General features: G+C 29.2%; 2 protein-coding genes and 1 long non-coding RNA gene across 7 annotated transcripts; 1 reads left to right on the forward strand and 2 right to left on the reverse strand.

Moving 5' to 3' along the window:
- Positions 1-373: 373 nt before the first annotated feature.
- Positions 374-5718, reverse strand: LOC103579787 (hyccin). 2 transcript variants are annotated; one of them, XM_008561314.3, is made up of 6 exons: positions 5435-5718; positions 5111-5368; positions 4811-4945; positions 3800-4143; positions 3338-3729; positions 374-2047 (listed from the first exon to the last, which is right to left on the reverse strand). In XM_008561314.3, the coding sequence occupies exons 2-6, from the start codon at positions 5258-5260 to the stop codon at positions 1614-1616; spliced, it is 1455 nt and encodes a 484-aa protein (XP_008559536.1). In that variant the 5' UTR covers positions 5261-5368; positions 5435-5718; the 3' UTR covers positions 374-1613. The 2 variants fall into 2 exon arrangements, with proteins under 2 accessions (XP_008559536.1, XP_053593034.1); XM_053737059.1 differs by having other exon boundaries at positions 5111-5365; positions 5435-5686.
- Positions 5719-6364: 646 nt separating this feature from the next.
- LOC103579788 (uncharacterized) lies at positions 6365-8889 on the reverse strand. Its single transcript, XM_008561315.3, has 3 exons — positions 8793-8889; positions 8204-8396; positions 6365-8134 (listed from the first exon to the last, which is right to left on the reverse strand). The coding sequence occupies exon 3, from the start codon at positions 8107-8109 to the stop codon at positions 6568-6570; it is 1542 nt and encodes a 513-aa protein (XP_008559537.1). The 5' UTR covers positions 8110-8134; positions 8204-8396; positions 8793-8889; the 3' UTR covers positions 6365-6567.
- On the forward strand, positions 8888-12575 carry LOC128667365 (uncharacterized). 4 transcript variants are annotated; one of them, XR_008403334.1, is made up of 7 exons: positions 8888-8906; positions 9763-9847; positions 10122-10238; positions 10467-11004; positions 11078-11160; positions 11473-11609; positions 12113-12575. It is a non-coding gene; the product is annotated as an uncharacterized LOC128667365 (long non-coding RNA). The 4 variants fall into 4 exon arrangements; XR_008403335.1 differs by lacking the exon at positions 8888-8906 and adding an exon at positions 9441-9458; XR_008403333.1 differs by lacking the exon at positions 8888-8906 and having other exon boundaries at positions 9648-9847.
- The last annotated feature ends 280 nt before the right edge of the window (positions 12576-12855 follow it).

Consider the following 12855-nt stretch of genomic DNA (forward strand, 5'->3'; position numbering starts at 1 on the left):
AAAACAAAAATTTTTATACAAGACAATTTCTGTGCGCCACATATTTATTTATATATATTACTAAAAAAAAAAAAAAAAAAAAAAAATAATTACTACGGATTAAAAATGACGTAATTAACATTTAATTACAATGATTAGTTCCTAAGCTACGAAGAAAAAAATATATATATATTTTAATGAAATAATCGCGTATGTACATTTTTAAATATATATATATATATATATATTATTTTTTATATATAATATAGAACAAGAGTCAACAATTTTAACTAGAGCACATGATAATCTTATTACTTTTTCTCACCTTTGTATTTTTTTTTTTTTTTTTTTTTTTTTTTTTTTTTTTTTTTTATACAACGATAGACTATAGACGAGAAAAAATATACAACATTCATAAGTTTGAATAAAAGATATTGATTATATACAGCTATTGTATTTGGATCATACGAGCCGATGAATTCATATGTTTATATTTATATATATTATATTTATAAGATTATTATTATTTAATTAAATTAAATTAATAAGCTTTCAAACTTGCACTTCCGACAGATTTATTATCATTATTTTTGTTCTTTTGATATTTGTAAGCTCTGTAGAAAAGATATATCAAACTAAATCATTTAAATTCACTCACTTTTATTTTATTTAAATGTCACATTTGTAGTTTACGCTTGTGATTTAATATACTGGATTCAAATAATTATTTGAAATATTTTTTCTACCTTGTTTCGTTTAAATCGAGTGGGGAATTAATTAGTGGTACAACTGATAAAAATATTGTGTCATTGACACCACCTACAACTAGATTAGATGGCAGTGATAATAGACTGACTATTAAAAAAAAAAAGAAAAAAAAAAATAGTGAATCTAGACAGACAATTTTTTATACTTATTGAGGGCAATCTCCACCAGTGTCTCCACTTTTTTAAAAATATTTAATGACTTTCGAGTGTCGTAACCGTAATTAAAATTTTGTTAATTAGCTACTGAATCATACAAAATTTGACAGTTCGAATTGTAAAATTGACAGTTAAAATTTTAGGATTTTTTTTTCAACAATGAAATTAAAAAAAAGAGAAAATTACAAAAAATGCACATGTAGAAAATTAAAAAAACTACATGTGCAATTTCCTGAAATATTTTTTTTTTTTAATTAACAGCTTGGTAAGCAATTTTTTTAAAAACCATCATCAGCTAAATTGTCACTACGTCACCTTTTCAATTAACACTAATTTATTTTTAATTAATTAATTAAATTTTAATCACGGCTAAGGTCACTGTACATTTTTAAAAAGTGGGGGAGTCTGAGGACTCCTTCAATAAAAATAAGCTAAAGATTAATTTAATTAATTAATTAATAAGTATTAGGCACCAGGGATGCATTGATTGAATAAAAAAAAAAAAAAAAACTTTAATTACAGACTTAAATTCATTATTGCCATCATTAGCTTCCATCATCAATCATTAACAACATCTATAATAATCAACAGTCAACAATATTCAACATATTTAATTAAGTAAAGCATACATAATTGTTCCCGTCTCTTATCTTGTCTTCCTCACCTTCAGAGATTCCTAATCTCTGGGAACTAAAAAAACATAAACAAAGACTAAACCGAACTGACTTGCACAGAGGAACCGTCGGGATCGTGAACTCTCATGTTGACTGAGTTCTCCAATTCGAGGTCCGCCAAGTCATTAGACAGCCCGACGTCAGTGTAACTAGAATTCCCGTCACTTATTATCGAGTCATTCTTCTTTTTGACAGAACCATTAGCCTCCTCGCCGTCTAGCCCGCGAGTTTTAAAATCTTTTTGCCCCAATTTTTTTTCTTTCTCAACATAACCATTCTTTGGTTTTCCGTCTTTCTCCCGGGGTTTTTTGGTCAAGCTGAAGTTCGTGATCTTGGAACTTCCTTTGGTGTCTTTTCCTTGCCGGAGAGATCCAACGCGACTGGGTTCCGTGGTGTCTTGTTCCTCTGATATTGATACCAAGTTTGCTTTATCAGTACCTACGTCTTCTTTTGCTACGATTGGGATATCATCTAAAAACAAAGAAAAATATTTAATATTAATAATAATTGCAATTTTTTCAAGTTTCAATATTTAAAAACACTGAAAAAAAATTTTAATAATAAAAACCCAGTAAGTCAACCAATAGTTGAATAGTTAAATTTTTTTTTTCATAATTTTTTAATTATGATAAAAAAAAATTAACTCATGGCCAAGACATTGTTGTATTAAAAAATTGAGTCTGTTTTTTTTTAAACATCAGTAAAATTTATCAAAATATTTCCCATCTACCGGGAGACTTTAATTGGTTAAGTCTCTCCCCTATAAAAACAGTATTTCATATTATAATTTTTGATTTATAATTTTTTTTTTCAGTGTAATACTCGTGTGTTAACAGTTGCGTGATATTTTATAAAATCCTAGGCTTCATTAACCTGAAACCTAAAGCGTGCTTAGTAATAATTACATTAATAGACCGTGTAATTTAACTACACATGCACCACATATTGATGAATAAATGAATATACATATGTATGTATATATATTTAAAAAAAAAAAAGTAGATGTGCGCGATTACTCCATAGCGGTGATGTAATGTACGTGAAAGCGGTATATAAATTCCACATGACGTGCTTATGGATAACGAGAGTTTTCATGATGAATTAAACTCTCGATAATTACAACAACTGGTACCGTGAGTGACTTGATAGTGCGCCAGCAGTGACATTGCCTGGCTTGCCTCGTTCAATGGCTCTCAGTCCATTGATGTAAAGTCCGTCGACCGAAGCTACGATAGCTTCACCAAGAGCCTGCTCTTCAAGGACGCGGTACAGTCGCGCACCAGCACTGAGTCGGCTTTCATTTCCAGGTGAGTCGCTGCGGTCTCTCCTCGGTCTTCGGACAACTTCTTCTTGAGCAGATCCAGCTTTGCGGTCGCGTAATTTTTTAGGCGACGTGCGACTGGGGGATCCGCTGGCCTGACTAGCGAGACTTTCTCGCCTCGAATTGTCAACAGATGACCCACCGCTGCGTATCTGCAAGACCTCATCTTCGTCTAACGACTGGTGCATGTGCTTTCGTAGCCAAGCACGTCGTTTCCCGCCACTGGGTGACGGTCGTGGCAATTTTTCTCTATCGTCTGTCCCACTTTTTGACTCTTCCTCGAATAAGTTCACATCCAGGTCGTCTAATATTCGTCCATTTTATTACAAGGGTGACTAATTTTTTTTTTTTTTAATTTCAACTAAATCTAGGTCTAGGTTTAGGTCCAAGTCTAAATCTAAATCTATTTAAATTATAATTTAAATAATTTAATTACTAACCTGGTAATTTTTTTGTACGGAATGACGCATTGGTGATCATTGATTTAGATATCGTTGGAGTAGTAGTTGCTGGTGATAACGCGACGCTTATTCCCACAGAAGCGTCACCAAGTAGTCCAGAAGGACCGGAACTGCTGGAATTACGTATCGCATTCGTAACGAGCATAACATCTGGGTAACAATCGTAGCACGCACGATTGTGAATGTCCTCGACAGCTTGACATCCGGTGTACCAGCAGTCATTGTACATCGCGAAATAAATTCCATGAAGAAATTCAAGAAGAAATTGATTTGAAACGGGAATACGGGGTAGCAGTCTCGGAACAAAACTGGACTCGCTGTAAGAGGCCCGCTGATGGTGTCCTGGTTTCGAGAACCCCTGAGTTACGAGTCTGAAAAATTAATTGCTACAGTAGACAGCAGATTATTTACCAACGTTAATTGTTTAATTAATGAACGTACTTGGTAGCAACTTTGCACAACTGCTCTAACGCGGACTTGTTGATGTAACTCAGCTGTTGGTTATAAATAAATAAAAGCGCTGTCATGACTTTTAGTCGGTTCTGGGCATTGAGTGTCTCTATTTGTTGAAGTGGACCCCAGCTAACGAGTTTTGAGTTGCATTCCTCGAAGTGTCTCACCGCGCTCTCGGTCAAGGAGGCGTGAGTGAGACTAGAGGGCTCGTGGTAAATCGACAGCATCGCCAGCGAGGGCAGCCGAAATGACACGGTCTTCGATTCTCCATTCTCGTTTATTACCTCGAGGTTGTAGAGCCCTATCAGCAGCGTCTCTACCGACCGGCAATTCTAGATAAAAAATTTATAAATATTTTTTAGCTTAGCAATTGTTGTTTAAATATATATGTGAATTTAATTAGTGTTTGTTTGCATACTATTAATTCAAGATGACGTGATATCGTATAATTAAACACTGGGACTTTAATCTTGGTGTTTACCAGTCATTTATATTATGTAATATTACTTGGATAATAAACTAGTTCATTTATTATATTTGTCATGATAAAATTTATTTTTGGTTTATCATTTAAATTAAAATGTTTATCAATTTATTAATGATTTTTTTAAAATGCAACTTTAAAAAAAAAAAATTATTTTGAAAAATTGCACTTGTAGTTTTTTTAATTTTCTACATATGCATTTTTTTATTTTTTTTTTTTTTTGTAAATTTTGTAATAAATAATAATAAGTATTATTCTTTTTTATGTGCTCGTATATTATGATCCTAAAATTAACAGACAATTAACAATTTAATTTAAAAAAAAAAAAAAAAAAAAAAAAAAAAAAAAATGCACATGTAGAAAATTAAAAAAACTTTAAGTGCAATTTTTTAAAATAATTTTTTTTTTATAATTTATCATATAAAAAAAATAAAAAAATTATTCAGCTGATCCCAGGATCATTTCCTTATTAAAAAATAATTATTAAGTAATTAATTTTGTAATAAATAATTTACCTTAATATCACCATGTGCTAGAGCATTAAGATAAATAAAAATAAGTGTAGGAACAAATTGTAATGCAAATCGTTGTAACTGAACTTCTCTTGATCGATAAAAATTGAACAGTTGATTACAAACAGGATCAATTAACTGTAAAAAAAAGTTGCTATTTATTAGTATTATCAACGGGTAGGTCAAGTATGAATCATCGCAATTTTTCATCAGTCACCTCAGCCTGTCTCGTCGCAAGTCCAGTAAAGTCTCAGACATCCGGTCGTTAAATAAAAATAAAACTCAACAATAAACTAAACATACCTCGCTATATTTATTTCTCTCCTCAAGAAGTACATACAGAGCACGTACTATTTCGTTGTCCTGAGACAATGTGTTAGCAAAGGTAGGCAGTTCCGCTGGTGATACATCAGCATAGTCAGCTAACCATTCATTTATAAGACTTTCTGTCATCTTGATTTAATTATAAATAAACCGACCTGTCAATTTTTTCTTTGATTTTTTTTTATATTTCAAACCATACAGAAAATTATCATCATTAAGATCTTTGATCGTTACCTGCTAAATTATAAATATGACAATATAAATTTATATCAAATATTTAAATAAATTATTATAATTACTTACTTATTTTATTTATTTTAATTAAAGAACCTCTTTAGTCTCCATTATAATACTGTCACATAAATATATATATATACGTTTATATGTGTATATATATATATATATAGGTATATATTATTTAAAATTAAAAAGCATCCAAGAGCAGGCTTTAAAAGTCTCCACCACTTCCTTCACCTCTAGACTCACTACGACAGTCGTCAGTCTTTATTCCTCTTCCTCTTCCTCTTCACTCTTTACTCCAACTTGCTCTATTGACTAATGAACAGTAATGATAGTATGTACTACATACTGAAACTATTAACTCTTACTTTTGTTATCATTCTGTCAAGTTTACAAACCTGTCACCAACAATAATTTTTTTTTTTTTAAGTTGCCTCCATTTTTTATAAACTGACAGCTTCAGTTCAAATATTTGCCGCGCAAATTCTGTAATAAAAATATGATCAGTTAGCAGATGAGTGTCAGACATCAGACAATTTATAAATTTTAAATAAATAAATTTAAATGAAATTTTTAAAAATCCGCGCGCTTTTTGAATTATTTAAATATGCATTTTTTAATTTTTATTCTACTTACATTTTATTCAAAAATTTAAAAAATTCTTGTCAGACATTCACGCTTATAGCTATTAGATAATTAAAAATTTTTTAATTACAAAAAAAGAAATTTTAAAAATTGCATATGTGGAAAATTTTAAAAATTATGGGTGCAATTATTTGAAATATTTTTTTTTATAACTTATCATTGAAAAAAAAATTCAAAAACGACGTCGGCTAACTTCAGTATCATTAAAAATAACAACTAATTAGTAATTTAAAATCTATAATTTATATTTTGTTGAAGTTACAAATAAAGTGTATAATTATTAATTAAATTTACTAGTTTGTATAAAAAGTATTACACAATTTATATATATAAAATACAAATGTTTTTTTTAAATATTTATCTTAATTAACTACGAAACTTAAATTAATATTAAGACGCATCATTTATTATTAAAAAATGACATTTACTTTAACGTATCTAAACAATTGTCAGTAATCTTATGAATTATTTAAAATGTACATTTGTTTTTCTTTCAAATTAATTATAAATAACAACACAACTTAATTCAAAATTTTAAAAATAAACTACAGCTACGTCTGGCTGAAAGTTTCGTCTTCAGTGTCAGAGATTCCACCGGTTATCACTTCGTCTCCAAAGTATTCTTTTACTTTTACGACACTATCAACAGTTTCATTGATAAGATCCGTCTTCATCTTGACAATACTTTTTATTTTTTGCAACTCCGTCTGACAGCTCATCAAATTTATCCTCAGCTTCGAACTAGACAACTGTTCTCTCCTCAAGTGCTCAGTGACTTCTCTGTTCTTTTCCTCAAGCTGAGTTATCATTTGGTCTTTTTCTCTCAGCCGCTTCAACAACTCATCGGTGTCCTGGTGATCCTTCAATCCTTTCAACTGGTCCATGTTTATTTTGCTCTTGTCTATTTCATTTGATTTTTCCTTCATTTTCGCCAACAGTCCCGAGACAATGTCGACCATTATATTCATTTTACTGCACTGACAGTTCTTGTTATTATTTTTATTCAATTGAGTCGACTCAGTAGTCGTTGATACCAAATTTTCCGACACCTCGGTTACATTTTTTTTATTGACACTTAAATTAGCGCTCGCACTATTGACCGCTGCCGTTTCTTTCTGCGGTGATTTTGCTATTTTTAAATTCCCGCCAGTTTTATCAACTGACTTATTTTTGTCATTCTCCAAAGAATCATTAGTAAGTTTTTTCTTTACCAAATAATTACTGATAGAGTCTCTGGGTATCAATGAAATATTAATCGGACTATTATTAATTGATGAATTAATTGATTCGTTGATAGAATCATTTGATTTCTCTCTGAACTTTCTTATTTTTTCTTTAAATTCATCACTTTTTAATAAATTTGGATCTGCTGCGCGCAATTGCAATTTAACTTTAGGTGATTTTTTAAAATTACCATTTAAACTTGGCGCGGTTTCTTGAAAATTTATCTCAACTTTCGGTAATTTAATTATGTCAACTAGTTTACTTTTATCAACTGGAAGCTTTGGTAAATTTTTTAATATATCCGCACTTAAATTTGAATTTAAATTTCGTTTTCCCGCCACTCGATTGGTCTTTTTAACCTCTTGATTGGTACTTTTGGCGGTTATTTTAACCGGGGTGTCATTAATCCCAGATGATTCATCAGGAATTTTAAATTTATCACTGTCATTTGCCGCTGAAAGTGGAGTAGCAATTTTTTGACAGCTGTCATCTCCATTGGGAACTGGATCACTGGGTGTCTGATTGCTGTTAGTTCCGGGCGTTGTTCTTGACGGTGAGTTTTTCGGAACGACCAGGACGACCCGTTTAGGAAGTATTTGTTCGTCGACCTTTTTTAATTTTTTCCTGGGCTTGTCTTCCGTGTTCTTGCCGTTGATGGGAGCCAGCGGCGAGGGAGATGACTCCAATAAATTAAAAGTTACCTCTTCCTGTGAGTTACTCGTCGCAGGTTGATTGAAAAAGTCATCAAAATTAAAAGTATTACGAATTTCATGAACAATATCCTGGACATCATCAGAATTTCCCGTTATTTTTATTTGAAAGTCGCACGGAGATTCCACAGCATCACTCTTGCGTTTTCTTTTCGCCATTATTTAAATTTAAAAAAATTCAAACCTAAAAATAAGTATTTTGTTATAAATAATCACAAATATTATTTAATTTAACAATGGAGATGACACTAACCTCCAAACCCAAGTTGATCGTCAATTTTTTTTCAATCCCCCATTAAATTTCCTGGAGATTTGTCAGCAAAACTAATGAGCTTCCTCAGTTAATTAACTTCCGTGCTCGTAATTATTATTTAAATTAACAATTATTATTGTTTGTTTATAAATTTACCAATACAATAATATTTAGTTGCTATATTCATCACAAACTAAAAATTCAAATCTATTTTACCATTTGGCGGTGAAATTCAAAAATTTTTTTTTACCAGCTGTCAGATTTTCCCCGAAAAATTATCTAAATTACCAACCTCGCGTTTCTTAACCATATATATATATATATATAAGCACATATGTCGTGATTGAAAGACATACATTTACTCATATATATATTTTTTACTCTCCCCCACAGTAAAATTTAGTTATATATTATGATGTAGCTGGTGAGTGTCCGAATACGTTATCGTACTTTCGCGCGTGAGCTAAAGCTCAAGTATTTCCGTGTGCCAAATAAATATTTTTTTACATACTACCGAGATCCATTAATCTATAGATATTTTACAAATATATATAAAGTATTATTATATATAAACAATATACTAACGTACAAATATATATAAAAACCAGCAAGCGATTTATCATCCAGCAGCTTGACCAACAATATTCCAGTCTTTTGAAATTTACAGTAATACAGCAAACTCAACTTCCTATTCAGTATATAGGTATATATATATTATATATTACATATATATTTATATATATACACCATCCGTCATATATATACACATATAAGAACTTGAAGACTTATAAGTCAAGACAAAGCAGCTCCCTTAAGTTGGCGGGGGGAATTCGATTTTTGGCAAATTTTTTTTAGCAATTCGTTTGTTCGTCGATTGTTCGTCAATGTTCGCTATAAATAATTATTTGTTCGTTCTTTATTTTTTTTTAAATAAATTTTTAAAAATTTATTTGAAGTTAGCGGTGACTATACTCATTTTCTATCTTTTTTAATTTTTTTTCCATTTATCTTGATTTGTTTGTTAATACCCCACCAAAAATAGCGTTTGTTTGTTTGTTTTTATATTTATAATTAATTATTAAAATTTTAATTATGCCCGTTGATCTAATAGTAGTTGTGCGCATGCGCAAGTGTCTGCTCTAGGTTTAAAATTTTTTATTGTTTTCATTATTATTTATGTTTTAATTAAATTAGTAATCTTATCAAGTAATTATCAAATCCTGTTGATCATCTAGCACATCGTAAGAGTATCCAGGTATTTATCGGAGAGAAATGTCAATAAGCCACAATAAAATATGAAACGAAAGAGTCCTCAAAGAATCTTAGAAAACCACTTTTAATATTATTATTATTATCTTTATTTATTTAATATTTAATACACTCGACTAATTATTTTGTTTTATCAATATTAATTATGTATTAAAAATACTGAAAACATTTTAATGTTATTTTCATTTACTCTTTTATAATTTACCGCTCTGTTTTGTAACTTACGTGGTGTGTCACCTATTATCAAGTATTTTAACTTGCCGTTCAACTAGTATTTTTGTGTTACACAGTTGGTCTCATAAATAGTTGGTAAACCAATTACTAAATTACAAGTATCATCGAAGTCAATAATAAATAAATATAATATTGGAGCAGGTTTGTAAAATTAAACTAATAATTAATTATTTATTTAATATTAGAGTAGACTTATACAATTGAAGTTATTAATTATTCATTTGCGCAATTTTTATAAATTTATATTTTGCGTCTACATTGAGACTCAAAATAACTTAGCCTAAGAAATTTGATGAAAATTTTAATTAATATTTATTATTAAACATCATTTTATAATTAAAGATGTTTTTCTAATTTTTTTTTTTTTTTTTTTTTTTTTTTTTTTCCAAATATTAAAATTTTTTTTATTTTTCAGTTTTGAAAACAATATTTTTATACCACTTATCAAAATGGAGCTCAACTCTATAATGTTTCACCAATCGGATGTGATTCTTTCATCTAATCTCCAACATTATTTGTCCTTCATTTATATGTAAGTATATTACCATTAATTATTAGTATTATTATCAATAAGTTTTTGAACTCTGAAAATTTTTTGATCAGTACCCTGATTAAGAAAAATGATTTGCTTGATGTTGAGTGTATATCTATATATTAGTCGATTCAAATTGTTTTGAATCATTCCAAATTATTTTTGTTGATCAGGGTAACAGTTATATTTTATGATTATATTATTATATCGATTATTTTTTCTATACAGAGTTGACTAGAGAGGCTATGCAAACTGGAATCCGGGATGTAGACTCACTGAGTCACTGGTGATAATTGGTACAGTAGATAATATAAGTTGATCGTTGATGATGGACCGATCGGAAAGAGTTTTTTGGCTATTGAGACTATTATTAATTAAGAGCGTTTCGATTATGCTGGTGCGGAGAAGAAAAAGTTCTGTATCTACATTGCTATCGGTCAAATGAGATCTACAGTAACTTGGATCGTGAAAATAGTGACGGCACTGCTATTAACTATTCTATCATCGTATTCGATACCGTGTCTGATGCTGCTCTTTTCTTACACTTTTTTGCCATGTGCCATGGCAGAACTTTTTTTTTGTGACAACGGCAAACATGTCTTCATTATTTATGATGATTTGTCAAAATCGGTAATTGCTTACCATTAAATACTTTTATTTTTGAGACGACCTTTAGGAAATGATGCTTAGCCTCGTCATGTATTCTATATTCATTCTCGTTTTCTTGAAAGAGCAGTAAAATCCATTAAATGTACATAAATAATTGGTGAGTGAAATGAATAATTTATTAAATGAAAAACATGAATAAAATACGTTATTAAATAATCATATGATATTAGAGTTCGGACCGTCAATAATTTCCAGATGTTTCATCAAAAAAATAATAGTTAAAAAAAAATGCCTTTAGTTTTCCAAATTTTCAGTTAAGTATTTATAATTTTTTTCATAAATAATTCGTAAAAACAGATCAAAAATCATTATATAACTGTCAGTTTTTATTACTGAGTAGTATGACATTGAAATTCATAGGCCTCGACCATTTTTGGATATTTTGGAAAATGAATTATTTAAAGAAAAAGTTGTTTTTTGGAATATCTAGATGTATACGTTTTTATTAAAAGTTTTTTATAAATTTTTTCTGAAAAAACAACAAAATTATTATGTTTATTTGTTTCTATTGCTGAGTAGTAAATACGAATCATATTTTTTGTTAATAAAAGAATTTTGTTTTAAGTTTGATTCAGAATTACAATAACCAAGTTAGTTTTTCCATCCATCATGGCAAAATACGAGGACTCGTCAAATTACTTTAATCATCCATGGGATCCAATGACTTTGAGGCATACGTAAACATAGTTGCATTTCAACAAGGTAAATTTTAAATTGTTTATGAACCTGACATTTACAATCTAATGATAATCATATTTGTTTTAGCAAGTAAATTATATCAAGAAAAAATTTATTTTTTAATTCAACTTATAAATATTCAATTTTGACATGTATCCATTTCATAAATTTTTTTCTTTATTATAATTTATTTATTCAAAAAGAAAAAAAATTGTTTATTACATGTCTATACCAGTAAGATAAAAAAAGTCTCAGATCATTGTAATTGTTGGCTGAGGCGAAGCTGAGGCTGACAAACTTGTGATCTGAGACTTTTTGTATTTTACTGGCCTAGGTATGTAATATATATATATATATATATATATATATATATATATGTGTGTGTGTGTATATATATATATATAAGTGCGCGCGCGCGTGTGTGTGTGTGCGTGTGTGTGTGTGTGAAAATTATTAGATATCGGCTATTTTCAGACACAATTTAATTAAATCATTTAAATAGTAGGCTTATGATTTATATTTTACAGGTGCAACGCTTTTACTGGGACTTCCTTGATAGTAAAAACTATTTGACTGTCTCCGAAGCCGATGAGTTACTCCAAGCGAGCAAACTTCGGATTAATATGTAGAATGATGATATCAAAGACAATAGAAATCGTTAGATTTCTATTTAAGAGTGATATGTAGATTTCTATTCATATTTGATAGTCGTCTATTAGTGTACGGTTGACTGAAGTAGTTTCTTAATAAGTTTTTAAATCTTTTAAGTATACATATTGTCATTATAACTTTAATGTCTCATTTATTCCTTTTTTTTTAACTTAATTAGTGTAACTAGAAACCATTAGATGTCTGTCACTTCTAGTTATGTCTTGAGAAAAAAAAAGTAATTATGTAAAATTATTCTAAAAATTTAGGAAAATCTAAAATAAATCTATTAAGTTTATGAAAATTTTTACTCTTAATAAATGCAATATTTCGTTAATTAATTTTATACTGAGAAAAATAGTAATTTTTTCAACAGTTAATGGAAAAAATTTTCTTAAATTTGCTTGTTTTTTAATTACTACCCAATTCATTCATTGTTATGTATCAATTAATATGACAAGAATCACAGCTTTAAATAAAACACAAAAGACACCCAATAACTGGTGCAAACTATTTGACATTTTTTGGACAAGATTAAAACTATATGTTATTGTTTTAGAGTAAATCAGTAAAAAAAATATATGTATATATTCATATAATATGGTTTCTTATAATGGTTTTT

This window comes from Microplitis demolitor, chromosome 2 (genome assembly GCF_026212275.2).
Source record: "Microplitis demolitor isolate Queensland-Clemson2020A chromosome 2, iyMicDemo2.1a, whole genome shotgun sequence".
Classification (NCBI taxonomy): domain Eukaryota; kingdom Metazoa; phylum Arthropoda; class Insecta; order Hymenoptera; family Braconidae; genus Microplitis; species Microplitis demolitor.

Excerpts from the sequence above, each read along its gene's own strand:
- LOC103579787 (XM_008561314.3), bottom strand. The coding sequence starts at position 5,260 with ATGACAGAAAGTCTTATAAATGAATGGTTAGCTGACTATGCTGATGTA. Across the intron at positions 4,946-5,110 it reads AGAGAAATAAATATAGCGAG|TTAATTGATCCTGTTTGTAA; the intron begins GTATGTTTAGTT and ends TTTTTTTTACAG. Across the intron at positions 3,730-3,799 it reads TTGTGCAAAGTTGCTACCAA|ACTCGTAACTCAGGGGTTCT; the intron begins GTACGTTCATTA and ends TTAATTTTTCAG.
- LOC103579788 (XM_008561315.3), bottom strand. The coding sequence starts at position 8,109 with ATGGCGAAAAGAAAACGCAAGAGTGATGCTGTGGAATCTCCGTGCGAC.